Raw genomic sequence first — 26,655 nt, 5'->3', positions numbered from 1 at the left:
CAGAAGAGTTTTTTTTAATCCTTTAAATCTCTATTTACAGTTTTGGAGGTTAATAAAAAAATATGATGGATGCATGTGGAGTCTGAATTCCCAATCATAATTATGTTTTTGGTTTTTGTTAGAAAAAATTTGAATTGTTATAAGTAAAATCTGAACAAAAATCCTAGATTTGCCAATTGGAATTGGGTATTCTTAGGCAAGTAACAATCTCCCCAAGGCATAAAATGGAAATGAAAATTACCTGCTCTTTCTTCTACTCAGGTTGATATGTCATAATGAATGTGAAAGAAATTTTAGCATAAACTATAAAACAAATCTATCACCCAGAGGGGGAGAAAATTCTTTGCTATGCAAGGCATAGTGAGTTAATCCTTTTGTAACACAAATATTTGTTGAGCTAGATGCTAGAGATAAAAGTTTGTTAAAATAAGCTGGACAAGTCTCTGGTAGAATTCATGGAATAAGCAAAAGTTGAGCAAGTGTTAACTATTGTGATAAGTGTTGAATATCACAGGAGAAGAATGACAGGGTCATCTGAGAGAATGTTCCTAGTTATATACCAAATGTTCACTTTTTTTCCCCTAAACTTCTGTGCACATTCAATATCTTAAATTAAGAATCTGAAGGCTTTTTTATGTTTTCTGAGCTGAATTTTACTATGCTAAATTCATCAAAAAAATATTGTATGCTGTCAATCATCAATTTTGCTATTCTTAAAGGTCTTAAAGCATATTCCTCCAAGATGCCAGAGCACTCATCACAGTGAGATATTTTCAGTTTATTTTCTCATGGTTGGGCTTTTAAAATTATAGTTATAAACTGAACCCTTTTCATTCATCTTCTTTTAATTGAGATACAGCTATTCCCTTACTTTGATTTTGCGTTAATGCCATACATACTGATCCGTGCAATCTATATCTTGACCTACAAAATCTTAAATAACACCCCTTTTATAGGATTTCCACATATAAAATATTCTAATTACACATGTGCAATTTTTCAGTTGCATTCTGCTGCAAGATTTATTTTTCCATACTTTAAAATAACATTAAATTTATTGAAGTAACCTAAATGTATACACCAAAGAATATATCTAACTCCATATTTGCCGGGATCAACTCGGCGACTCGAGGTGAGTGACGGGTGCCGCAAGCTTGAAGAACACACAGACACAGACTGAAGAGAAAGATGGGACCGGGGGACTCAAGACCTCTAGGATCAAGAGCCTCGCTGATTGATCCCACGTTGCTTTTATTGAGTTCTCGGCATAGCCTAAGGGTCTGACACTCCCAGGTTAATCCCATAAACAATCAAAGGCCTCACATGACTGGGGGCAATGATCTTTGTTTGCCTCCTGGGTCCTGATTTGAGCAGGGTGTGGATTTGAGCTGGGTGTGGATTTGAGCTGGGCGTGGCATGGGTTTGAGCTGGGCGTGGAGAGCAAAGCAGCCCTGGGGGCAGGAGACCTCTCTCAGAAGGGTTAAGGGTCTGTGCCCCACCCGTGTTGGCCCCTCTGCGACTGTGCCTGTCTTAGGTTGTTCCTCCCTTGAGGAATCTTACCCGTCTCTGGCTAACCAGTCATCCTCCAGGGCCAAACACGGTGATATTAGTCTCCACGCCCCGCACCCTCAGCTCCTCCACTGCTCAAGCAGGACATTCTGAATCCCATCGATCGGCCCACATACTTCAACATTTTCAATGTTTCAAAAAGTTTCCAGAATGTCTTCCCACACATATTGTTCAGTGTTTTCCTTAACTTTAATAAAATAATTAATCTCCTAAAATATCTTTTTCTTGATTTTTTAAAAAGCCTTTCAAGATTCAAATACAGAGAAAGAACTTGTATGTTCTACATAATGTTAAGGGAATAAACAACAAATATTGATTCATTTCTATTAATAGCAGAATTGTTTCACAAGAAATAACTTTCTCCTAAATGAAAGCTTACTTTATAACCAGAAGCAGTTTTAGATGTACTTTTTATTTATAAAATTGACATAATTGCCTATAAAATACATATCTGTATAACTGATATGTTATTTGTAGATACCACTCCCTTATTTATATCATCCAATCAATATACTTGCCACACATTCTGTGATGGGCCACATACATGTATTATAAATATTTGCAATAATGATTAGGTTTTCTTTTAGAAAAAAGTAAAATATGCTAAATCCTTAAATATCACTTAGGACTCAAATTTTCAAATCTGAAGAATAGCTCTGAAATCTCCAAAGAAATCTGACTTTTATGTTTGTCTCTCCCATAATGCAATGCCTATACACGTAGGGGAAGTCTGAAATCCCCTTTGAACTCCATCTGGCCAAAGAGGAAGAAGAAAGAAAAGAAAAGAGGCTTATCCTGCAAAGGAATTCCATGTTAGCACTTAGGTAGTAAAGAAAATTGTTTTATGCTAAATAAAAATGGATACACTGGAACAAAGTTGAGCTTTAAATATTTTAATTATGTAGTGCTGTTTTGTGGAACAGTTACCACTCTAGTAACCTTCCAGCTTCTAATTTACAGCTTCAAGTGTACAACATAGTCTCATATACCCTTCTCAATCAACAGCTGATAATCCTCAGTTGGCAGAGCCACTTGGAATGCTTTGAAGAGCCAGTCAGTCTAAAGACCCTCCTGTCCCAAGGTATTTTTAAGTTTGATAAGCTTATTCTGGCTTTTTCATCCACCCAGATACACTTGGGAAAAGCTCATGCCAAATTTTTAATATCTCACAGTGCAAAGAAGAGGGAAGTCAGCTGCATAAAACTATAAGAGTGACAAAATGGACATATTTGTAGAGTTAAGGCTGCCAAATATAGAAAGAATGAGAGATCCTTCCATTTCACAAAATCATTTCACAGAACTAACAAAGGTGCAACGTTGTAGATTTGTAAGCTGAGATTACCGGAATAAACAGACTGAATTCATGATACTTCTGCCAAGATAAATGGAAAATCCCACCTAGTTGGATCATATTCCATTAGTGGAAATGAGAGGGATTATGCTTTGTTTGTTACTCATAAATCATTAAATGGCTCAAAGCCAAGTATTTTCCAAATAGACGTCCATTTTTTGGATGACTATGAAGGAGAATTTTTCCTGTGCCAAATAAACAGTGGTTTTGTCTTTTACTCAGCATTTTACACAATCCTACCCTTTGCAAGTTCATTTCTATACATTTATATGAATACTTTTAGTTATTTAGCTAATAAATTATATCTCCAAGATCAGACATATTGTCTATTCAAGGTAATCCAAGACTACCTCTGTAGCCAGTGATTTTAGCTATTTCCTCATTTCTTTACAATCGTATTTAACAGTCACCTAGAGCAGTGGTCCCCAACCTTTTTGGCAGCAGGGCCTGGTTTTGCAGAAGACAGTTTTTCCACAGACAGGGGTGGGGGGCGATGGTTCCGGCGGTAATGGGAGTCGTGTGGGCGCCCAGAGTGACAGATGAAGCTTCTAGCCCGCTGCTCACCTCCTGCTGTGCGGCCAGGTTCCTAACAGGCAGGGGGGTTTGGGGACCCTGGCCTGGAGTAACAGTGAGCTGTTTCTTTTGCTTACATCATGGTGTGCCTGCTATTTTGAGAGATTAAATATGATTTGACTCTGAGGGGTAGAATAGGGTGGACGATTTGATGGTGTAATATACAATGGCATCTTATTTCAAAAGAAAAAGAGATATTTCCTGACTAATACTGTTTTGTTTTCTATTTTTAAGAAATGCATATCAGCAGTATGTGGTGAGCTCTAAAAGCCACATTCAGAATTGCCTTAAGTTCCACAAAACAAAGGCTACAATGTAAGAAAAGTAATTTAAGTAAATAATAAAGCAATATTATCAATATTAATAGTAAAGCAAAATCTATAAAGATTAACAATTCTACCCTCTCCTAAATTAATTTTCAGAGATATTAGCTGTAAAAAGTAGGACACTGAGAAATAAGCAACTGAACCCTAACCATTTACGAATGTGGATGTCCAAGTTTTAAGTAATATAGAAGAATATCAGAAAAATGACTCCACCCTATTTAATCAGCCTTGAGAGTATGTAAAGAATCTATTTTTTAAAATGCTGTTAGGTAGATGAATAGAGAGATAGATGTAGTGATATACAGATATATGTATAAACATACACACATAAAATGGGCCTTAATTTTAGGAATTTCCTCAATAAGGAAACAAATAATTTATATTAAAGCAACAAATCAACAGTAACATTCTGAAACAGCAGGCATTACAACACAGATCATCAAAGTATAATGTTAAATAAAAAATCTTCTGCTATGAAAGATTATCCCTTTTCCACATTACCCTTGCAATCATATAATATTTTTCAAGTAATTTAATTCTAAAACTAAGAAGCTTCTGTAAATTTTGAGAAGCCGGTTTAAGTTTTGTGTTGGCATCTTCAAAGAGATGTTCTGTTATCTAAAAATGTATATATAGAGCATTGCATATGTTCTATGACATCTATAAAATAATAAATACAGGTCTAATAATGGACAATTTCTAGAGAATTTGGCTATAAAAGACTTTCTACCAATTAATCTCCCTATTTCCATGACATCTCTTGAAAACCTCAGAGGTGTATTCAACTTAGAATGGATTTTTAACTTCATTTCTCTTTGTCACTTCTAATTTTTATGCGAACAGGTTTTTTTTCCAATTTTTGAAATGTTTCTAGTTGTTCAAATTGCTGAATACTTTTTGGTCAGTGTATAGTCATATGATAGTAATAATTACCATTATAAATTCTTAGAATAGTGTTGGAGACAACCCCTAAATCTAATGAAAGTGTAGTGAAGGCTCACATATATTCTGATATTGAAATTAGTTGTCAAGAAATAATCAGGCTATTTAGAGTGAATCATAAGAATTGCCAGTATTCTACTGTTCTTATGAGAATGGTGAGTTTCTGTGTTTCAGTGAAATATTTATATTTGATAGATTTCACTTAATTAGACAGTGGCTAGGGTAGAGGTCATTTCTTAAAGTAGTACATACTGATTGTGATATGTTGCTAACTGTTGTTAAACATTATCCCAGAGATTAAGCAAGATGTTGAGAACAAAGGCCATCATTCTAGTAGATCTTAGTTGTTTAAACAAGATAAGTACCAGTAGTGGGTCAGAATACACAAATTCCATGTGTTCAAGAATTGCTAATCAGAAATTTTTTAGCACAGTAATGGAGAAAAATGCCTAGTTTAGTTTCGATATTTCCACTGCATCTGAGTAGAAATATCAAATACTCATGATATGCTGAGGTAAACAATATAAACATCATTTATAACATCAATATAAACAATATAAATATCATTTACTCATGATATACTGAGGTAAACAATATTTCACTTACAATAACTAAAAGGTATATCTATTTTTTTATTATTGTGTAGAAATGGGATTGGGGTAGTGAATTTTCACTATACATTAATAGTAGTAAAGTAGGTCATTTTAATTGAATGTCATCAGGTATGACAAAAAGAAGTACAATTGTTAGCATTTGCTACTACTATGACATTTCTGAAGAGTCAGATTAAAAGTGATCAACCCTCTAAGACTTTTGCTCATCCTGTGAATGACTCCTCTGGCTGCATTTTTGGAAAGGAGAATATAATACATATGACTGGCTTGTAATCGTATCCATTGCGTTACTATTTATTATGGAGAATTTCATTTGTTGCTTAGAAAATATTTCATTTCTTGTTCAACATGTTATTTGCCCACAGCTGCCAATGGCTAATGCGTATTCAGTTTGTTCAAAGACATGTGAAATAATAAATGTTTTATGGCTACATTAGTGAGCCTGGTTCTCAAGCATCTAAATACAAAAAGAAAAAAAGAGAGTTTAAAACCTAAAATTATAGAGTTCGGGAAATGATTTCCTGGTCATAAACATTGTGTTAAAATAGAGGAGAAAGGTGAGTGGCAGTCCTCCAGACAGGATTCAGTCTTTAGTCCTAACCCCCTTCACCCTCCAACACACACACACGCACACACACACACCACGTCCCAACCCCATGTTGCACTGCTGTAGAAATAGCAGAGTCAACTGGTAGCTCCCATGTGCTTCTTGGAAATAGCCAAGGGATTCCTTCCCTTAATCAGATATAAATCTATTCAGACAGGAGAGTAAAGAAGCTCCCCCCCCCCATTTTTCATCCTTACCTTATAGAGCGTTCTTGGTTCTAATTCTTCAGTTCAGCTGCTGATTTTGCCACTGAATTACTTGGATAAGTCTTACTAGGGTCTATTTATTGATATATTAGGTTTACTAGATCAGCTGCCATGATCAAATTAAATCACACCTGTGATAAAATTGTATTTATACAATTACTCCTTTGCATGTTTTCACATGTTGAAGATGTGAATAAATATTTGTCAGACAGTGTCTACAGTATTTCAAGTGTTCATATACAAACAGAAACAGTTGAAATATTAAATCTACAAATTCCAGATGTTTAGAGACATCTAGATATGTCACTGAAATATTTAGCTTCCATCCAGATGTTATGTGTTATGATTGTTTCTTCAAAAGTCAGACATTTATGGTATTCTATAAATACAGGTTATAGCATTATGAAGATTCTACTTTCTATCAACCAGTGTGCCTCTGGCCATTTTAGGAAATTGTATGACAATACAGATACATACTTCATTTGTGTTCTCCTGATATATTGTGAACCCTCAAAGGACAGGTATTATGAACTTATACATAGGAGGCCATATGTGAATGACTAAATAAATTAAAGAGATAAAATGAATGTTTAGCAAATAGCAACAATGATTCTCACTTACAGTAATTTTATTAAAGAGAAAAATTAGATTTCTAGATTCTGAAATACATCATTTAAACAAATTAGCCACAGTAAGATTTTCTTAACTGGTTTCTTCAGTGACATGAGTCAAGATGTGAATAAATGTTTTTCTATTTATTTTAAGAGTAGGTTGATCACCCAGGCAATGTGAATACTAAATACTTTGTAAACTAAGGCATAAAAAGTGAGGCTTCATAACAATCAGATGTTCTGAAAAGTAAGGTTTGTAACTGAGCACTTTAAATATTTACTACTAATACTGCAGTATATTTATTTCCCTTGTTATTTTTCATTGTGAGGAGTTTGTTGAAAAATATTATCTTCATGCAGAGATATTAAGAGCCTATATGTTTGATTCATATTGCTTTGATTTCATGAACAATAGTATTTTTTCATTACTCAGATTCTTGTGGGAGAAAGAATTTATTTTTCTCTGGAGTTGTTAATCATACTATGTAACAAAACACACTTTATATGGAATCTTGTGTTAGATCCAAGCTTTAAAAAAGGAAATACTAAAACAAACAAACAGACAAAGAAACCTCAACCAGCATTTCCAGAGAAACTGCACATAGGAGATAAATGGACAGCAAGCCCAAATAAAATAATAAAAATTCACAAAATGTATGTATCATACTCTAAGATGGACAGCTTTGTTTTAGTTGTTTGCAAAATATTTGATGATCCAATTTCCTAGCACTTAAGGTACTACCCTGGGTTACTAGAACAAAAATTCAGAGGCACACAGGATGCCAATAACAACAAGAGCATGAGATTCCCAGAGGAAAGAAATCATTTGCTATAATAATTGTGTGGCAGCAATTACAACAGCAAGCAGTTTAGGATATGCTGTAAAGTATGAAACTAATCTTTATACACCTCAGTATATGCCGAAGGCCTTATATACAGTCAGTAAACTGCCCTTGAGGGCAGGGACTATTTCTTATTTATTTGTACACATTCCTCAGCCTAACCCCTCTTACCTGTTACTAAACATTCGGTAATATTGAGTGCATGAATGAATGAATAAGTAGAGATTCCAAGTCACCAGGAAACATGAGATTAGTTTTACTCATGCAGATTATTGTATGAAACACACTTGTAAATTTTAATCAAAATAATTTGCAAAATTTAAAAAAGTGTCAAGCACTTGAATGGTTATTCTTTAGCTATCTTACAAAAAGTATTTTTTTCAATCCAGCCAATGAAGCTGGGTTATTAAGTGGTAATAAATTAGTGGTAATAAATTAGACTACAAAGTTTCTTTATTTATAAAACTGTGGTGTTATTATTCTAATGGCAATATTGACATAATCTGGAATCACTTCTATAGATTTGTTTTTAATACCGTGATGGTTGTATAAAAACGTATGCATTTCCCCCAAATCTTCCTCTATTTATTTCAGTTCACCCCAATATTTTATAGCATGTGTGAAAATACATCTGGATACACTGACTTTTGAAGTTCTGTACTCTTTCTTCCCATTTTTATAAGGTATACTCATCATGCCTCTGTTGCTGTGTTTTCTTCTATTACTATATTCATGGAGTTCCTGTATCAAATATGTAGCCTGATTCCTCAAGAAAATACCTAAAGGTATTAGAATCATTAGATTTATTATGTAATCATCAAATGCTTTCACATATATATGCATATATCTTTATACCCATATATATGTATGGATACATAGCTACTATTGAAAACTCTGAAGTCTTCATTAGTCTGTTTAAGAAAATGAAATGGCAAAATTTCACATGGTAGACATAGGAAACAACACAAAATAACCTATCCTGTTTCTAAAATCAATACCATATTCTTACATTTTTCTCATTTAGAATTGCACATAACAGGTTTTATACTGGTATTATAGAATTACTGCACCCCTTCGCCCAGAAAAGGAAATAAGTGTAGATTTAAAAAAATATATTCCGCCCATTTTCTGCCAAGGTTATTTTGGCTGGATGTTTCACTCTTTGGTGACAATGATGATGATGTGTTTCTTCCATCTGGAATTGTCCACGGAGAAAATGTCCCTATGGAGAATCTTGAAAGGCTCATTATTCCAATATTACAAATATGAAAATTGAGGCAGAGAGATGTATAATTTTCTCAAATTCACACAGAAATTCAGAAGTGAAGCCAGGAGTCAAGCCCAACTAGGGTGGAAAAGACCTAATGAAACATGCAATGTCAAGCTTGCAAAGGTAATTAAATTGAGTAGTGTAATTATTTAAATTACAGTACAGGAAAATAGTGTCATATTTACAAACCTAATTATATTGAGTAGGAGAATTACTTGAATGATAGTAATCATATGGATGGAGTTCACATACTTTATATTCTTTACTTTTCTAACCTGAAGCCTTAAAAAGTAGAAGTTTGAAATATAACAGGAACAACCCCACCCCCTGCCAAAAAAAAAAAAATCAATTTGGAGCCAAACTCCCAGGTTTAAATTCTGGCACCACATTTCCCATCTGTGTACTCTTAGGCAAGTCACTTAACCTTTGAGTCTCAACTTCCTCACCTATAAAATGGGAATCATATAGAAAAAATTGTGAGTATTTGAAAAATGCATATATAGCACCTACCAGTATAGTTGTTTAGCCCTAAGTAGATATGTGATTAAAAATCACAGCTTATCATTTGGTTATTAAGTAATAATAATACAAGAACACCAATCAGCTTGTTTTTAACCAGTCAATTTTACTACATATTCTGAGTTTCTAAGCAATCTTTCTCTATATTTTCTTATTTTTTATTGTTAAATGGATTAGTATATGTATGGGTAATGTATGATACAAGATTTCAATTATGGCCTAATAGAACAATAAAAATACAGAGTTGAGAAATGACTTGGTTTAAATATTTTTTGGTGTTAGCAGCTAAGAAAACTACAAATTTTGAAGGAGTATTGTGATTTGAAGACCACTAAAATAAATACGTCTTTATAAAGGTAGTATGTTTCTCTTTACTTTCTCTTTAGCACTTTGCATTTACAGAAGTTGAGATTGTTTCTAAAATGAAAATGGAGAATATTCAAAATATTCCTGGACTAGAATAAAATAGAAATATCTCTGCCAGATATAAAGACTTACTATGAAATTATAATAATTAAGACTGGTTTTGTCAAAAGGATATAACAATTGAGTGCATCAATAAAGCTCTGCATGTATGGAAACTTGACATATGACAGAGTTCAAAACAATAATTTCTTGTAAAAGGGTTGACTATTTGTTAAATGGTCTTGGAATAACTTATATAACTGGAATGCAGTAAATTTATAAATTTTCTTTGCAGTATATACTATATAAGTACATCATGGATTAAGCACTTCAATTTGAAATGCAAACTTTAAAACTTTTAGAGGAAGACATAGAAGAATATCTTAATGGTCTCAGAAGAAAGAAGATTTTAGTGAAGACATGATAAAGATAGCCATAAAAAACAATTGATAAATTTGAATATAATAAATTTTAGGGTTTCTGATCATCAAAAGATACTCTAAGGAAAGGAAATGGACACACTATAAATTGAGAGAATATAGTAACAGCCATATAACCACAAAGCATTAAATTAGCATTCAGAACATATTTTGAGTCTATAAGGAATGAAATTAAATCAGAAAGAATTCAGTGCAACCCAAAGACGTGGAGGCATTTCACAGAAGAAGAGATACAAATGGGCCATAAACATTTAAAGACGCTTTATTTTATAGTAGTCAGGAAATGCAAAATAAGAGCATGGTGAGATAATATTTATAGTCGTTATATTTGAAAAAAATTGATTGATAACTCCAAATACTGACAAAGATGTGGATCGATAAGAACTCTTATACCCTGGACTGTGGGGGGTTAAATTGATGAAGCTTTGGAAAATAATTTTTCTGTATTATGTAAAATTCAACATTCATACATGTGACCCATTGATGGCAACTCCTGGATGTGTACTCAGAAAAGGTCTATCACATGTTTTTCACAACACAAATGCAAGAATGTTTACAACAGCATCATTTGTAAAAGAAAAAAACAAGTAGTTCAAGTGTCCATTAACAGGAGAATGGGAACACTGTTATATATTCACACAGTGGTATGGTATACAGTCATTAAAAATGAATGAATGCAGAGGGCTATAGTTAAAAACATTCAATTTTGATAAATCTAAAAGACAAACAAAATTAAACAGTACTCTTTAGGGTCACATGTCCTGAAAAAAGCTGTTGTCTCTCTTTATTTCTTTATTTCAAATAAAGGCTTGAGGATTATAAACAAAATTCAGGCTCATGGTAACTCTGAGTGGGGAAAATAGAGAAATGCAATGTAAAAGGAACACTTTGCTTAATAAGAATATACAATGATGAGAAGTGCAATAGGAAAGTCACTGAGTTCCTCCTAAATAAGAAAATGAAATGATGCCATTATTATTATTGTTGTGGTCATGGATGGTCACTTAATGCATGTCTCTACAAAGCTGATGAGACTGACATAATATACAATCTCAGTATTAGCATTTAACAAGTATCAGTGAAAATTTTTGATCTTGATCTTGTTTTTAGGAAATCATTGGAATCACATATTTGTAAATAAAATAAAAGTACTAAGGGCAGAATAAAAAGCATAGTTCAAAAGAAGATGGACTCACTCTGAGGTGGAATGGTCAAGTGAAGCTTTGTCAATGCGGCAGTAGACTGCAGCCGCACAGAATGACCTTCCAGACGTAGCTTCATCATTAGCTCCCTGAGCATTTTTTAAATTGGTTCAGGAATTGACAGCCCGGGGCAGGAAGGGGGTGTTGTTTGACCAAGACAATTATTAAATGTTGGTTGTAATTCACAGAAAGTCTTTATAAAGCTAAATACCTTTAAACAACCTAAAAATGATAGAGTACTTTCCCATCTACTTTTATATTGTATGTCATAAAATATGAAATATAGTACTTGGTAAGAGGGCGAGTCAAAAATTATCCGCATTCTGGCTGTAGAATTTATAGAAGTTTTAATATAACCAGATAAATTTTGACTCACCCTCGTACCTTCTGAAAGTTTAAAAATTATTATGAACATGGGACCTGATTAAATTCAATATTGATTTACCTTCATATTCACTGCTTTACAGTGTTTGCATAAGGCTTTGAAAAGCTATTTTCATTGATGGCCAAAAAGGAAGAAAAAATTGTGCATTTAATTTTCTTTCTTTCGTTTGTTCCCTTTCTCCATTAAAGGTGAAGGTCTGGTTCCAGAATCGACGAATGAAATGGAAGAGAGTAAAAGGAGGACAGCAAGGAGCTGCTGCTCGAGAAAAGGAACTTGTGAATGTGAAAAAAGGAACACTTCTCCCTTCAGAGCTTTCGGGAATTGGTGCAGCCACCCTCCAGCAAACAGGGGACTCTCTAGCAAATGAAGACAGCCACGACAGTGATCACAGCTCAGAACATGCACACTTATGATATCCACGGAGGGGAGCAGCTCCATTCTCAGGAAAGAAATGTTGTGATGGAAAGCCCTACTCAAACATCGTTTACACAGAGAGATGACTATGACCGTGATTTTTAATATTATTAAATTTAGGCATCTCGAGTCTGTTTTTCATGATTTATAGAGGGTTTACACTAAGTGCCACTTATTAAAGATGCTTCCATAGTGACGATGGAGGTGAACTTGCTTTGAATATTCCAGATGTGTTCAGTGAGCAGCTTTGTGTTTTTGCTTTTGCTTGCACTGAAAGTTAAATTGCTATCAAGAGCAAACTATGAGACATTTGTATTGAAGGTGACTTCAGAGTGAAGATGCAGAAGATGAATTTGCTTTGAACATTCCAGATGTCCGAGGTCATGTGTGTGACAGTGGGCAGGTATTTGCTCTTGCTTGCACTGACAATTACATTACTATCAAGAATAAACCATGAAACATTTTATCCTGAACAACCACAGTGCCTGAAATCACTCTTAAGTGGATAAAAAAAAAATGTATTTTAACTCTGTATATATTACCCTTAAGTCATTTTCCTGTCTTCACTAAGTTTAGCAATGCATTCATATTAGCTAATGAAAATAGGCACTCACGATGACAACCAGAACCAGCTTCTTGTCTTTTTATACATTTTGTCATCCCAGAAACAATCAGCACATGCTTACTTGTGTTCAAGTAGAGAAAAATACATTAGAGTCTGATAGGACATATTCTTGTACCACAGACAAAACAAATCTTATGTTGCATTTTCTATCAACTGCTGCTAATACATTATTATAAAACTTACCTAGCTCCTCAATTCTTCCTATCTTATAGCTTGGAAAAAATTTTAGGATCATAGGCAAATCAGTTACTTGCAGAAAGAGCTTTGTATGACAGACATTGTCTGATATTATTTCTATAAAATTTAGCTGTTATGAATATGATTCAATTAACAAGAAAAAGCATTCCCCCCAATTGGCAATGGTGTTAGACAAGTTGCAAAACAAAATTGATTCCTCAAGTTGATAGAAGGTAAAAATTCTGAATGTTTTCAAGTTAAATTCAGTAAAAACATTATTTTTTCATATATGATGTATTCATGCAGAACAACAATCTTTGTATTTTGTAAAAAAAAAAGTGTTTAATAAACGATCCTTTGTAAATAATTTTGGTCTCCCTACCGTGATTTTCTAAATGATTACAGGTTTTAATGTAAATACTTAAGTCCCAAATTCATCTGCACTTGTGTAAATCCAGATGATCATAATTAGTGAGTCATCTGCATTTTTTAATTTCTGAACGTTTTTTATTACTGAAAAAAATCCTTGTGTAATAAAAAAGATCTGAGAATAGGTATATGGTAAGCCATTTCCCGGATTTGAAGAATATGCCAAATAGATTTCTTTGTGTTTTATGAAATCAAAGACAAAAGTAGGAGGAAAAGTAATATTATTCACCACAGTGAAACAAAACAGTCATACATTTTTAAGCTTATGTATGAATAGAGATGAATTCATCCAGTGATTGTTTCTAAGTAAAAATATCCAGGGTTGTTGATGTGAAAATAAGCTAATCAGAATTCTCAGTCCTAGTGGACATTACCAATATGAGAAGTCAAGGATTATATTAATGTACTTTGTATCATGCATGATTGCACATATGCCGGATACCTACATCCTACTTCATAACTTTATAACACTGTTTTTCATGTGTCTCATATTTTAACCAAAAATATTTGGTTAGTAGTTCCCCCTATCCCCTAATTGACTGGAAATAAAAATAAAGAACTCTAGTCCATAAAGATTTCCAAAACTTCACTATTTGATTTCATTTGCTTTAAAATGGTAAGACTGACAAAAAAAATAGATTTGGTTGATTTTAATTTGCTAAGTCTAGCATGATATATACAGAGTATTCAAGAAATAAAATAGATTGTTTATATCACATTTTTCTCTCTATTTAATACATTTTATCACAGCAGTTAGCAATATTTCTAAATTAACTTTGGGGGGAGGCAATTCAGATTAACATCTTCCAGGCATAAAAGAGACACTCTTCCATCAATTATTTGAATGAATACAAAGTGTGTTTGTACTGATGACACCTACTTGGGTGGATTTAAATTCAAAACATCTTGACAAATTGGCGAAGTGGGAAGATAAAAATCTAATTGAGAATAATTCATTTCAACAGGAAAATAATCTCCAGAAATAAGAGGAAAGGACAGTTTAGGAGTAGCTAAATAGAGAGCTAAGGGCTGTAGCCAAAAAGAAAGATATGAGAATTAAAATTTTGTGTAATAAAGTAGGAGAAAGTGATTCTGGATATGACACTTAAGAAATGTGAAGCATTTGTATTGAGGACCATTCCTTTACAAGAGAATTGATGTAATGAAATTTGACTCCAGAGAATCATTGGACAGAATAGGCCAATGGCTGACCAAAAGGGGGCATCATTTTATTTACAGAGGGCTAAAGTGATTCACCATATAAGATGTTGGAACACAGCGAAATGATGACACACTGACAGGTAAACAAGCAGGCTAGATTAATTTTAATTGAAAGAACTTGCTGTCTTTTTGGAGTATTTGTGTATTATCTTAAAAGTGGTGCTTCAGTTTGCTAGACAGTAACTCAACATCCTTCTGCTGAATATATTCTCATGTACTATCAGGTTTAATTTACTCCAGAAATGACAAAATCTAAAAGAACTTTACTTGTTTTGATTTTACATTGGGATCCTGGCTTGCCATGGTATCTTTTCACATAATGCTCTTTTCATATAATTCTGTCAGACCTTGTAGCTCCGTGGAACTTTATAATAGCATGAAAGTACCTTTCTCTGAAAAGAGTATGGAATCATGGTTGGAGTGATTTTTCCAGCAGGATTTAGAGGGATGAACACTACAAAGTTTTTCCAAAAGCTGATGCACATATTTTTACCTCGTTGTTAATACGATCCCAATTACCTCTTACTTCCCATGTTTATCTAGGGTTGTCAGCCTATATTTTCCCCTTCAGAAACCGGAGAACTGAGTTTGCCATTTTGGTGTTGTTTTTCTTTTTTAAACAAACCAAATGCACTCAAAATAATCCCAGCTACAGTTTTAATACACTCCTGAATGACATTACATAAAATAAATGTAAGAATGACTTGTGAAATTAAATAAGGGCATTCCTTAAGATAATAGGATGAGATTAGAAGCTGGATTAAAAAATGGAGTAAATTATAAAAATAAATATTTTGTCATTAATGCTACTGATTTTCAAGAACATTTTTAAAATTACTGGCATATTTATAATGGCAAATGCTAATTTTCTTCTGAGAAAAATTTAGAAAAAACTCTACAGCTAAAATAAAATTAGCAACAAGATGGTAAAGTATCAAGTTAGTGACTAGAAAGGTTTACTGTAAAATGTGTTCACCTTAATTTCTAAATATATTTAGGCTGCTGATTTTTAAGAATAAGTCACTTATACCATGGTCTATTTCCTAATAAAATGGTATTAACATAATTCAGTTAATATTTGAGGTAAGTGGTATTTAGATTACAATCCAGTGTTTAAACTATCAAATACAAATATGTAATTGGTATAGTTATTTGAACCATTTGGGGAATAATTGTATTTTCTTGTTAGCTCCTTTTGTTGCATTCCTTCAGTAAAAAAACAATCTATAAATAAAAACAAATTCAGTGCTACTGTGAATTCAGCATTTAGTTTGATATTCTGAACATTTCAAATCTTATAAGCATTAGAAATCTGCAGGATTCTGAAAATACTGTTATAAAAGTGTTTGAGGGTTTTTTTTGGTTATGTTTTGATATTTCCTAAATATGCCTGATGCTAACTAGAACATTGAAGAACAGTCCTTCTCATGGGTGCCTTGACATTTCTGCTTTCAGCTCTTGTAAAATAACACTAGACGTAGTGGACAAAGGAACAAAAATGGCTCCAGAAAAAGATTGCTACACCAAACTGAAAAACCTATAAAATATGTACTTCAGGATTAAATATGCTTTTCATTATTTAAGTAATTCCCTATTATCATATATTTTTAAATACTCTCATCTTGACACTTAAAATGGTTAAATGTATTGAGAGTACATTTAAGAGAGTAAATGTACTTTTTTTTTTTACTTTTATATCTTTTTTCTCCATAATAGCTACTAATGTTTATTTACACCCAGTTTCAAACCGTGATCAAGAAAAAAATCAAAAACAATTTTTATTGCATCACAATATATTCAGCCAGCTTAGCAAAACCCCTTTAAGATATTGTTCACTTTTGTGTCAAGAAGATTTTCAGAAACACTTTCCAAAACAGAATGAATTTGTAAATTAAAATTATTGTCACATCCACTTCATGTAAGGGGTGATATAGTGATTTAGTACATATGAATATCAAGTTTAGGCTATAATTTCTATTTCTGCCTCTTATGAACTAAATGCAATGACACAAACGTATTTGCTTTAAATGAGTGAGAAATCACAATGTTAAGGAACAGTTACACTATCTTAAAAGTGTTTAAACATACATTGTGTTCTTCCATTCATGTTAATAATACTGATAGTTGAAAACATTAAATGTTAATCCACTTTTGATGTTTAGTACACATTTTAATTTTAAAAATATAACATTACTTGCTCAATTTGATGAAATGTTAGACCCACACTATACATTTGAACCCAAACTACTAATCCCGGGTAAATTATTTTCTTGGCTTTCACTTTCTTTAGGGCAGAGTTCAATTTTCTTTGAATTTGCCAACATTGGCATATGGTAATTTTTCATGGCATCAGGTCTGTAAGGGGTAAGTGAATGTTTCAATGTTTAAAAAAATTAAAAAGTGGACAGAGAACATTTTATCTAGAAATGATAAAATTTAAAAAGACTTCATAGATTGTTCAATAGAAAAAAAGTGACTCATGACGTTAGAAATTTTATAAAAGTAGCATCAACTCAACTTGTTTTAGAAAAATTCATCAGATATTCTTTTCCAATTTGCCTCTCTGACCACCACAAGTTTTGGCAAATTTTGGCTCTATGGAAAGATGCAATTTTAGCCGATGTCAAAGAATGATGATGGACAAAATCTATCAGTTGTATAGGAAATGAAATATTTATTAAGTGTAACACAACTTAAGAGGTTAAAGTCAGAACATTTATAAGGAGATTTTATCTTATTAGAACGTTCAGTTTGACTCCAGACCACAGGTCAAACCGATTAAATGAAAAGGTGCTTAATCGTGACCACACTCTTATCTGGGAGACTCATGAAGACTCTATTGAAATCTTCACTGTTACCCTGATCACTAAACTGTATTATTGACATCAAAATTGTGTAAGCCTCTTTAACTAGATTTAGGCTTACTTGTTAGCAATATTCAAATTATGTGTAGATGTTTCCTTAGAAGAAATGCTGTCTGTGTGTTCTTGGAATATATGTGGGTAACAGAAACTTTTTTATTTACATTACATAAAATTTTAGAAAATATTTTTCAGTAAAAATGCATATTTTGAGTAATAGTTGAAACACAGCATACATGCTGCTTTGGAAGCTGTTTGTTTTGGTTTGGTTTGGTTTTAATAATATAAGCGTATTTAATACTTAAATAGTATTCCCTTATGTGGCCATAGTATGCAATATTTAATAAATTCCTTATTAGTGAATATTTACTCCCCCCACCCAAGTTTTCCCTAAATAATATTGAAATGAACTGCTTTTTACATTCCTCTTTGCAAAATTTAATTTTTCCCATGAAGGGATTTTATAGGAAGTAGGATTTTATTTGGGACAAGGAGGTGTGCTCGTTGTTAGGAATATTTGTACACATTGCTGATTTCCCACCTAAAAATACCAATTTACACACCTACTTATGCTTATTTCACTATATTTATTAACCATTATAGTTCTTATTACTTTTAATCTGATGGGAAAGCATATTTTAATTTGCTTTTAATTTCTAATGATATTGAACATCTTGTGTTTATTGATAATTATATTTTTAAAATCATTAATCATATCCTTAGTACTTTTTAATTGGTATGCTCATTTTTCTTATGACATGGTAAGAAATCTTTACATATTAAATGTATTAACAATTTTTCTGTCATGATAACATGCTTATAAAATTATGAAATGAAGAATTCTCAATTTTACTATTTCAGTAAAAACAGTAATTGGTATAAGAAGTTGAACAAATCAAAAAAGGCTCAATTCTTATAAAAAGCAGTAGACCAAATGAATGTATATTTTATTTTATTCAGTCAACCTTTTCATCTTTATTAAGACATAGATTCTAAATACTAAGTATTTACACTATTTCATGTAATGAGGCCATGCATGATATTTTAATATTAACAAATATAAAAATTATTAAATTTTTAGGTCTTCTGGCTTGAGGAAAACAGCAATAACAGAAACAAACTTCAATATTTCCATTAAAACATTTTTCTCCCTCCACTGGTATGATCATGAAAATATAAACACCCTTTCTTCTCTTTAAAAAAACAGCAAAAATTAAACTATCCATAATGAACTCTATCTTCTAATGATAAAAACTTTACAAATAAAATTCTTTTAGAAGTTACCAGTCATGTCTTCTAAGCAAGTCACATACGTCACGGATAAAACACTTGATGTTACAGTTGCAAAGATAAAAATATACCTTTAAAAGGTACCAATGTGGTAAAATTTCCTTAATTGCAATGGAAACAGACAGGGAGGAGACAGGAGTGTGAACTGAATCCTTACGAGGAAGAAACAGTCACTGTGAGAAAAAGATTTTCTTGGTCTTTAATTTTTAAAACAAAAGCAATCAAAACTGACTTTCAGCTGTTTTAAGATCCTGTCTAATTGCCAATATTATTTATGAAATTACTGGTGATAATTAACTATAATCATTACTAATGAATAAAATTAATTATTTATTAACATTTTCCTAGTGCTTGCAAGGCATTGCGGAAGTTGCTATAAAGAGCCAAATAGAAATCATTTCCTGTTCCTCATTAACACTTTAATTTTTTCACTTTTTGAAAAAGCACATTAAACCCAATGATAAAATTTTAATTATTAAAGAACACCCTATGTAGAAACCTATATAACATTCTGATACTATAGAATCAACAAATTCAAGAACTGATTCAAAATAATTTTACCTTAAATTTTATTTAAAATTTTTTTCCAGGGTTTCTTAGTCAATATTTGGTTAGTAGTCAATTCAATTCAATTTGCTCATTCAGTCCACAAATATTTGCATACTAATTTCATGTAATGCTCTGATCCATCATCATTTTATATATTCTATAACTGATTTCTGTTCACATATTTCTTACTCTTAAAGCACGTTTAGAATGATTGTGTATTCGACACTTCTGTGTACTTATTCAGTCCAGTTCTATTTGGTCCATGCAGAAACCCATTCACATCCCCTGAGTGCTGGGTAGGGGTAGCCAAAGCACTTTTAAGAGAGGGAGCACTTGATAAGGGCTGGCTGACATCTATGACCCATTGTTTCTGTGTATTCAACTATCATTATATTTCTGCCAACAGATTTTTAAGTACTATAGCAAAACCAATAATGAATATGACCATTTACGCTCCATATTTTGAAATTTATTTTGATCGTTATTTCATTCCATTTTCTCTTTGAAAATATACATATTTTTAAAGTTTTTTAGACTATTACATGGAATTTTATTAGATCACACACAAAATTTGTTTCTTGTACTTCTTTTAGAAATTTAACTATATCTATAGTTTCCTTGTCATTCTTTCTAATCAATAATCAAATTATAAAAAATGATTTAAAAGTAACTTTTAAAGATAGTCAAGTAATTTTGATGAACATGTTTAAAGTTAAAGAAAGGTTATCTGCAATTAAAGAAAAAAATCATTTCACTAACAAAACCATATGAAACAGTTACTCTTCTTCCAAACAGCATTTGAAATTCTAGGTGGTTCTCTGGGCAGAAGGACAGCAGAATACAGTGGTCCTATGCTAAACCCACTTACAAACTAGAGAAATTGCACACATGAAAATAGTTGTCCTCCTCATTTCCATTCTTCTTCTGCTATAATCAATTCTCCACACTGCAGTCAGAGTGGTCCCTTTAAAATGCAAATCAGATTAATAAGTGGTTCATGGTGACTCTTGCAAATGTAAAATTTCAAGTGAAAGCTGTAGCCCATAATGAAACATTTGTAGATGTTTTAAAAAGGCAAATCAGATCCTGTCCCTCCTTTGCATACAATACTCCAGTGGCTCAGAATAAAAACCAGAACCTTTACCTGGGCCTCAAGACAGTCAAATCTGGCCACAAACTGCTGACTTGTCTGCCAATATTTTTTTCTCCACAGCCTCAGCTTCAACCACTCTTGGCTTCCTGTCTACCCTTGACCACGATGAGTTCATGCCTCTTTCATTCAGGCCTTGCATTCCCTAATCCCTCTGCCTGGAATGCTCTTCCACCACATATGTCTTGGACTTACTCCCTCATTTCCTTTAGGTCTCCACTTCCTTATATAGGCAATCCCTGATCTTAAATAAAACGGCACCACCTGTCACATTCCGCCCCTTTAAGTAGTATTGTTTTTTTCCTTTTTAGCTGTTAGGTAAGTATCTACTGATTTTTTCCGCCTTATTGATTGCAGACTTTCTGGGAGCAAGGACTTTGTCTTTTGGGTTCCTTACTCTGTCTTTAGTGTCTTGAACTGTCCTTGGAAGCCCCACCACCAGCCCATATCCTCAATCTGTGTGAGTTAGAAAAGGGCACTCCTGCCTCAAAATATTAGAATGCTAATGCTCGGTGACCAGAGTGTTCATCGTAAAACTGCATGGAAATTGTGAAGTAAATGACATCCCCTGGTGTAAGCAATGCACGATTTGCGCAATTGTAAACATCCATACCGTGCTTGAAAGGTTTTATTACTGAACCAGGTTCCTTTGCTCTACTAGCGGCAAGCCAAATGCTGAGAAGCCGAGGTTTACAACCAAGAAAGAGTTTATTCACAGGGCAGCCAAGCAAGGAAACACAGAACAAGGCTTAGATCTGCCTCCGTGATGGTAATGGGGTTGGGATATTTATGGGATGAGCAGGGTGGTCCTCTGCGTGGGGAAAGGTGACTGGACGCTGACAGAGGTGAGGTAGTCTGCGCAGGCGTATCTGCGTTACTCCTATCTGCATATTCAAAATGGAGGCTTAAAACAGGGGTCCCCATCCTCCGGGTCACAGACCTGTCCGGTCCCACAGGGCCGCTCAGCAGGTGAGCGGTGGGCAGGGAAGCGAGCAAAGCTTCATCTGCCACTCCCCATCGCTGACATTACTGCCTGAGCCATCCCCCCCACTGCTCACATTACCGCCTGAACCACCCCTCCCCCCCACCCTGTGGAAAAATTGTCTTCCACGAAATCCGTCCCTGGTGCCAAAAAGGCTGGGGACCGCTGGCTTAGAAGGATCTGAGGATGGAATTTTCCAGTCCTCCGACTTCAAAAGACCATTCATCAGACCTGCGCAGGCCTAGTCCTAGGGTCGGTGGTCCCAACCCCGCCTTAGCCAGCTCGCACTGGACAAGAGCTGACTCCAAGTTCCTGTAAATCAACTGTGCTGCTTGAAGCTGGGAAGGTAGGCAGTTAAAGAGAGGAAAAGAAACAGGAGAAATAACTAACACTAGCTTAACCAGCCTTTTACAAACAGAGTGGTTTTGACAAGCTGTTCCCATATCTGTTGCTCTGTAGGACAAGCTGAAGAATTCCTGTTAGCCATCAGCTTCTGTTACGTCTGTGGGGCATGGTTTCAGGTGTAGCAAGCAATAAATATTTGTTGAATTAATTCATGAGTGAAATGACATGAGATCCATTCAAAGATACACCAGTAGATTTAAATTAGTTGTAAAATGTAGCTCTGGAATATTTTCTTAATGGACAGCAAGTATATGGGTGTCACAAATCAAAACAGAAATTTGGTTATAGTCTTTGAAATTGTACTAATGTTATACCAAGTTGGATGAGAATGAATAGAAAGAGAAGTTAAGGAGAAGAGATTTTAACAGATGTTCGTTTATAGTTGGAGAGAAAAGGGAAAATTTTCCTTCTGCTCAGATGCCTGTCTTGAAATTCTCACAATTTTTTTTGCAGACAGCTTGGCTGGTTTCCAAACATACATCATTGCTTGTCTGGTATGAGGAATGCCATCTGTGCAGTATGGAAATCCTTCTTTAAAAATGGACTGCTAATTATACTCTGGGCAGGTGCTGTTAAAGTGAAATCAGGTGTCACGCTTGCAATTGTCTAAAATGACTATGCTATGTTGAAAAAGAATGGCATACCATATTGTAAAATGGAATTTAAGCATGGCATGTAAGCATTCCATTTTTGGGGTGTTGCAAAGGTCAGATTGCATAGCAAAGCTGTGAAACTTTCAAACTACTTCCACCATCAACAATTGAATAAAGATGTACTTTATTTTATGTTTTAAATTTTTTAAAAAGATTTATTATTTATTTATTTATTTTTGACTGTGTTAGGTCTTTGTTGCTGAGTGCGGGCTACCTCTGGTTGTGGCGAGCGGGCCTACTCTTCATTGCTATGTGCGGGCTTCTCACTGTGGTGGCTTCTCTTGCTTCAAGCACGGGCTCTAGGCACATCAGCTTCAGTAGTTGTGGCATGTGGGCTCAGTAGTTATGTTGCAAGGGCTTAGTTGATCCGCAGAAGATGTACTTCAAATCAAGCATATAGGCTACATGAAATTTATATATTTCCTTACTAAAATATCTTTCCAATTATAGTCTTTCACTGAAAAGTACATGAAAGAGGAACTGAAAACGTAACTACCAATTCCAAAATAAATTAATTTCATAAAATTAGTCAAAGTTAACTTTTCATAGTTTTTAAATGGGACCCATTTTATTATTGGAATAAATAGACTCAGTGGAGTATTTTTGCCCCCTGCAGGGCAAAATAACCAATTTATTTTTCCTTAAAAATATTAATCAAATAGAATATTATAGGCTATCACAGTTATACTACAAATTCATGATGACACACTCACCTGATACTGTGCTAATTCATATAACGCAAGATAGAAAAACCTCTCAAATTTTGAAGTATGGGTATAGACGTATCAACTACAATAAAAAGTCATCATCATTATAAGAATCTAACTTTGCTATTGCTTATGGTTTGTGACCTATTTCCTATTTGCAATATGGTTAATGCATAACATCATTTAATCCTTATAGCAGCTTATTAGAGTCCAGTATTGTCCTAGGCTACAGATGAGATAATTGAAGCTTAGCAAGTTAAAGCATCTTGCCTAAACCTACACGCCACTAAATGGGGCTTATAGTCAGATATCTTGTATGCCAGAGGCTGTGTTTTGACCACTCCAAAAATAGTCTCTTCATAAAACAAGTATATTAGGTAGAAGGATTTCCCTTATTAGCCCATCTAATCGCAAAGGAAATGTCACCAGCACAGCAAAATATTGTAACTTCATACCACTTGATCTCAGGTAAAATTTCAGCCACTGTAGACAAGGCAAACAGAGCTGCTAACAGGAAGTTTAAAAGTCCCCTTCTTTACCATGAATCTAGTGGGTCTGCTCATTCTTAAGCTATGTCTCTGGGGCATGTGAGTTCTTGTGTGTTCAGGCAACTTAACCGTCAGGTTGGGGTCCCCAAAATATGGCTGAACAAAAATGTGGGTTTCACGCCATTTGTGGCTAGGGTCCTACCAACTGTTGTCGGCTCACAGGGAAATTGTCTTTCTTTTGGTTTTCTTTGAGAATGGCTCTGGATCTTAGGAAGGTAGTATCTTCTTCACTTTCTTTGGGGATGCTTCTTACGTCTTTGGGATTATTCAGAACTTCCAGGAATATTGACTATTTGTCCAAGCTGAACCCTAATAAGATTTTCTAAAAGATTTTTTGTTTTTTTTTAAGTAGTTCTATGGTAAGAAGTTGGTGAAATTGAAAGCTGATATTCAAAGCCTGATAGGAACATTTTTTTTTATGCCTTCTTCTCTAAGCTAAGATTCTGAGGCCTTTGTGGAAGGATTTACTTAAACATTCTAAAGATACATAGTTCTCAATCTAGAACATAGGAGTTTTTTATTTCCACCTTAGTTGAAAATCTTCTCCCTGATATAAAGAAGTAAATTGAAGATATTGTAGTTGGATGGCTGGGTCAGCCTCTTGATATCATTCAGGTTGCAACCCCATTCTTTGAGGAATTAAAAGACAACTGTACTCGTTTTATATATCCAGTCTTTACAAGAACAGAAATGCAGCTCTAGAAACAATTCAAAGCCCACCTATCCTTTTGACCAGTCCCCAAACCTCCTCTAACGGTCTTAAAAAGCTTGCTGATATTGCAAAAGATCTGGACTTAGAAAACAAAAACTCTTGCTAGAGAAACTGACATCTTTTCTTTGTGCTTTTGAGAAGTAAATAATCTACCCAGTCTCTTCTATAATCCCAGAGCCACAAGATCTCTGTTTGCATCTCTCTATATGTTTATGTATGTAATATAGATGTGTGATTTTTTTTTCTACCTCCAGTGGAATTTCCAAAATTAATTTGTAAAGATCTCAACTTAATTGGCCTAAAGAAAACTAAGCACTTATATAAATCAAGCATACTCTCAATAACATAGAAACTAACCCAAGTATTTTTCAAGTTCAAGTGATCTAGGATAATCTTCAGTAAATAAAAGCTAGTTTACATTTTGGGGTTTTTTTTTTTAGTTGGAGTATAATTGCTTTACAATATTGTGTTAGTTTCTGCTGTACAGTGAAGTGAATCAGCATACGTACACATATATCCCCCCACAAAAGCTAGTTTAAGTTTGTTGGTTTAACTAAAACAGACATGTCTTTAGCGCTATTAATATTAAATATAATACAGGCCTGTAACTTTTATTCTACCTAGGTTTACTAAAAGTCAAATAAGCTCATGTTATCTCTGTTACAGAATTTGTCAGGAAGAGCAGTCGGGATGATGATTAGCTGTTCATTGCCTCATGAAATTCTCACCAGTAATTTGAACATATTGTTAAGAACAAATAAGTTAAATAGATATGAGAAAAGTTTATAAATGAACTTTTCAACAATAATTATGCTTTATGGCATTGCTACTTAAAAATATTTTCCAAAATCTTTTTGGTAACTTGAATCCTTACAGTTATGCTGAGATAATTAAATGATGAATATTCATTGAATATCTAGATTGTTTTGGAATAAGATAAAATACTGAAAAATTAATTACTGAACACAGGTTTATTTATTTTTGGATCTCTTTTACTAAGGAGCTAGAGATATTTGGGTATGCTAGTAAACATGTCTGTGCCACATTGGAAAATTTACTATGAGGAGGACTATATCAACGTCTAGAAATTCAGAAATATATTTAAAAATTTGCAATACACAGAATGCTAGCATAACAGACAGTCCACAACTGCTTACTTCCTAGTTTTCACTAGGAATTAAGGATTCTAAGGGTTAAGAATTCTACTGAATATATGTAATTAAAACTACTTAGACATAAGGATGAAAAGAAACAACTATGCATAAAAAATAGGTAAGGAAAGTAAAATTTCTAGTCGTTCCAGAATGAGTAAAAGGCAAAAACATAGGACAAAAACTGAATGGATGTAAAAAAGTTTAGAAGGTTTGTGGAAAAGGAATCCTGAGAAAGAAATTTCATGTGTGCTCAAGCTGGCCAGGATTCAAATGGATTTATTTACGTTTTAAAAAATTGAGTTTTAATATTAAAAGTACGCTGGCACAAAATTAGAATTTGACTTTCTCTGTGTTGAAAGGACAAAGTTGTTTTTTAGATGTTGGTCTGTTCTTATAAGACATTGTAAACAAAGATTTTTCTTTACATTTAAGTAATCTGCCTGGACAGCAAAGATTTTGTGTCTTAACAAAAGAATTTGCTGTGCCTCATGTTTTCTTTATCAGGTCTTTGATTACTTGAGAAAACCCAGTCTTTTCAACAACTATATAACCTTCTGTTTTTGCCTTTAACATCTTCTACTATCACTTTGGTTAAATAGACAATTAAATAGTATTTCATAATGGTTCTGAATTCCTCTCATGTAATTGAAATTTTAATTGAAAAATTAATCTACCATGTATATTTATAGTGAGTAACTCACTAGCCAGAACCTATAATATAATTTTAGCTAACATGACCATAAAATATGCAATGCAACAAAAATATGTAGGATAAGCAATGTTAGAGTTTACCCAACACGGATTAATGAGTGATTACTTTTATGATGGCATAGGACTACTCTCTTACTTAGACTTTATTATGTGATTATCTGTCTAAAGAATTCAGTAGCTTGTTGTGTGTGTTGCTTGGCTTATA

General features: G+C 33.5%; 1 protein-coding gene across 3 annotated transcripts in view; it reads left to right on the top strand.

Annotated features, from left to right (window-relative positions):
• Positions 1-13,445, top strand: part of MEOX2 (mesenchyme homeobox 2) — a 74,800-nt gene extending 61,355 nt beyond the window's left edge. The window contains exons 3-4 of one of the 3 annotated variants that reach the window (XM_057730202.1): positions 8,325-8,426; positions 12,051-12,102. In XM_057730202.1, coding sequence (XP_057586185.1) covers positions 8,325-8,399 — 75 coding nt within the window. In that variant the 3' untranslated portion in view covers positions 8,400-8,426; positions 12,051-12,102. Of the gene's footprint in view, positions 1-8,324; positions 8,427-12,050 lie in introns of all 3 variants that reach the window. The other 2 variants (XM_057730201.1, XM_057730203.1) reach the window with 2 other exon arrangements.
• Positions 13,446-26,655: the final 13,210 nt, after the last annotated feature.

Source organism: Hippopotamus amphibius, chromosome 4, assembly GCF_030028045.1.
Source record: "Hippopotamus amphibius kiboko isolate mHipAmp2 chromosome 4, mHipAmp2.hap2, whole genome shotgun sequence".
NCBI lineage: Eukaryota > Metazoa > Chordata > Mammalia > Artiodactyla > Hippopotamidae > Hippopotamus > Hippopotamus amphibius.
Note: the sequence above shows the minus strand (reverse complement) of the source record. Positions and strands in the feature narration are given on the sequence as shown.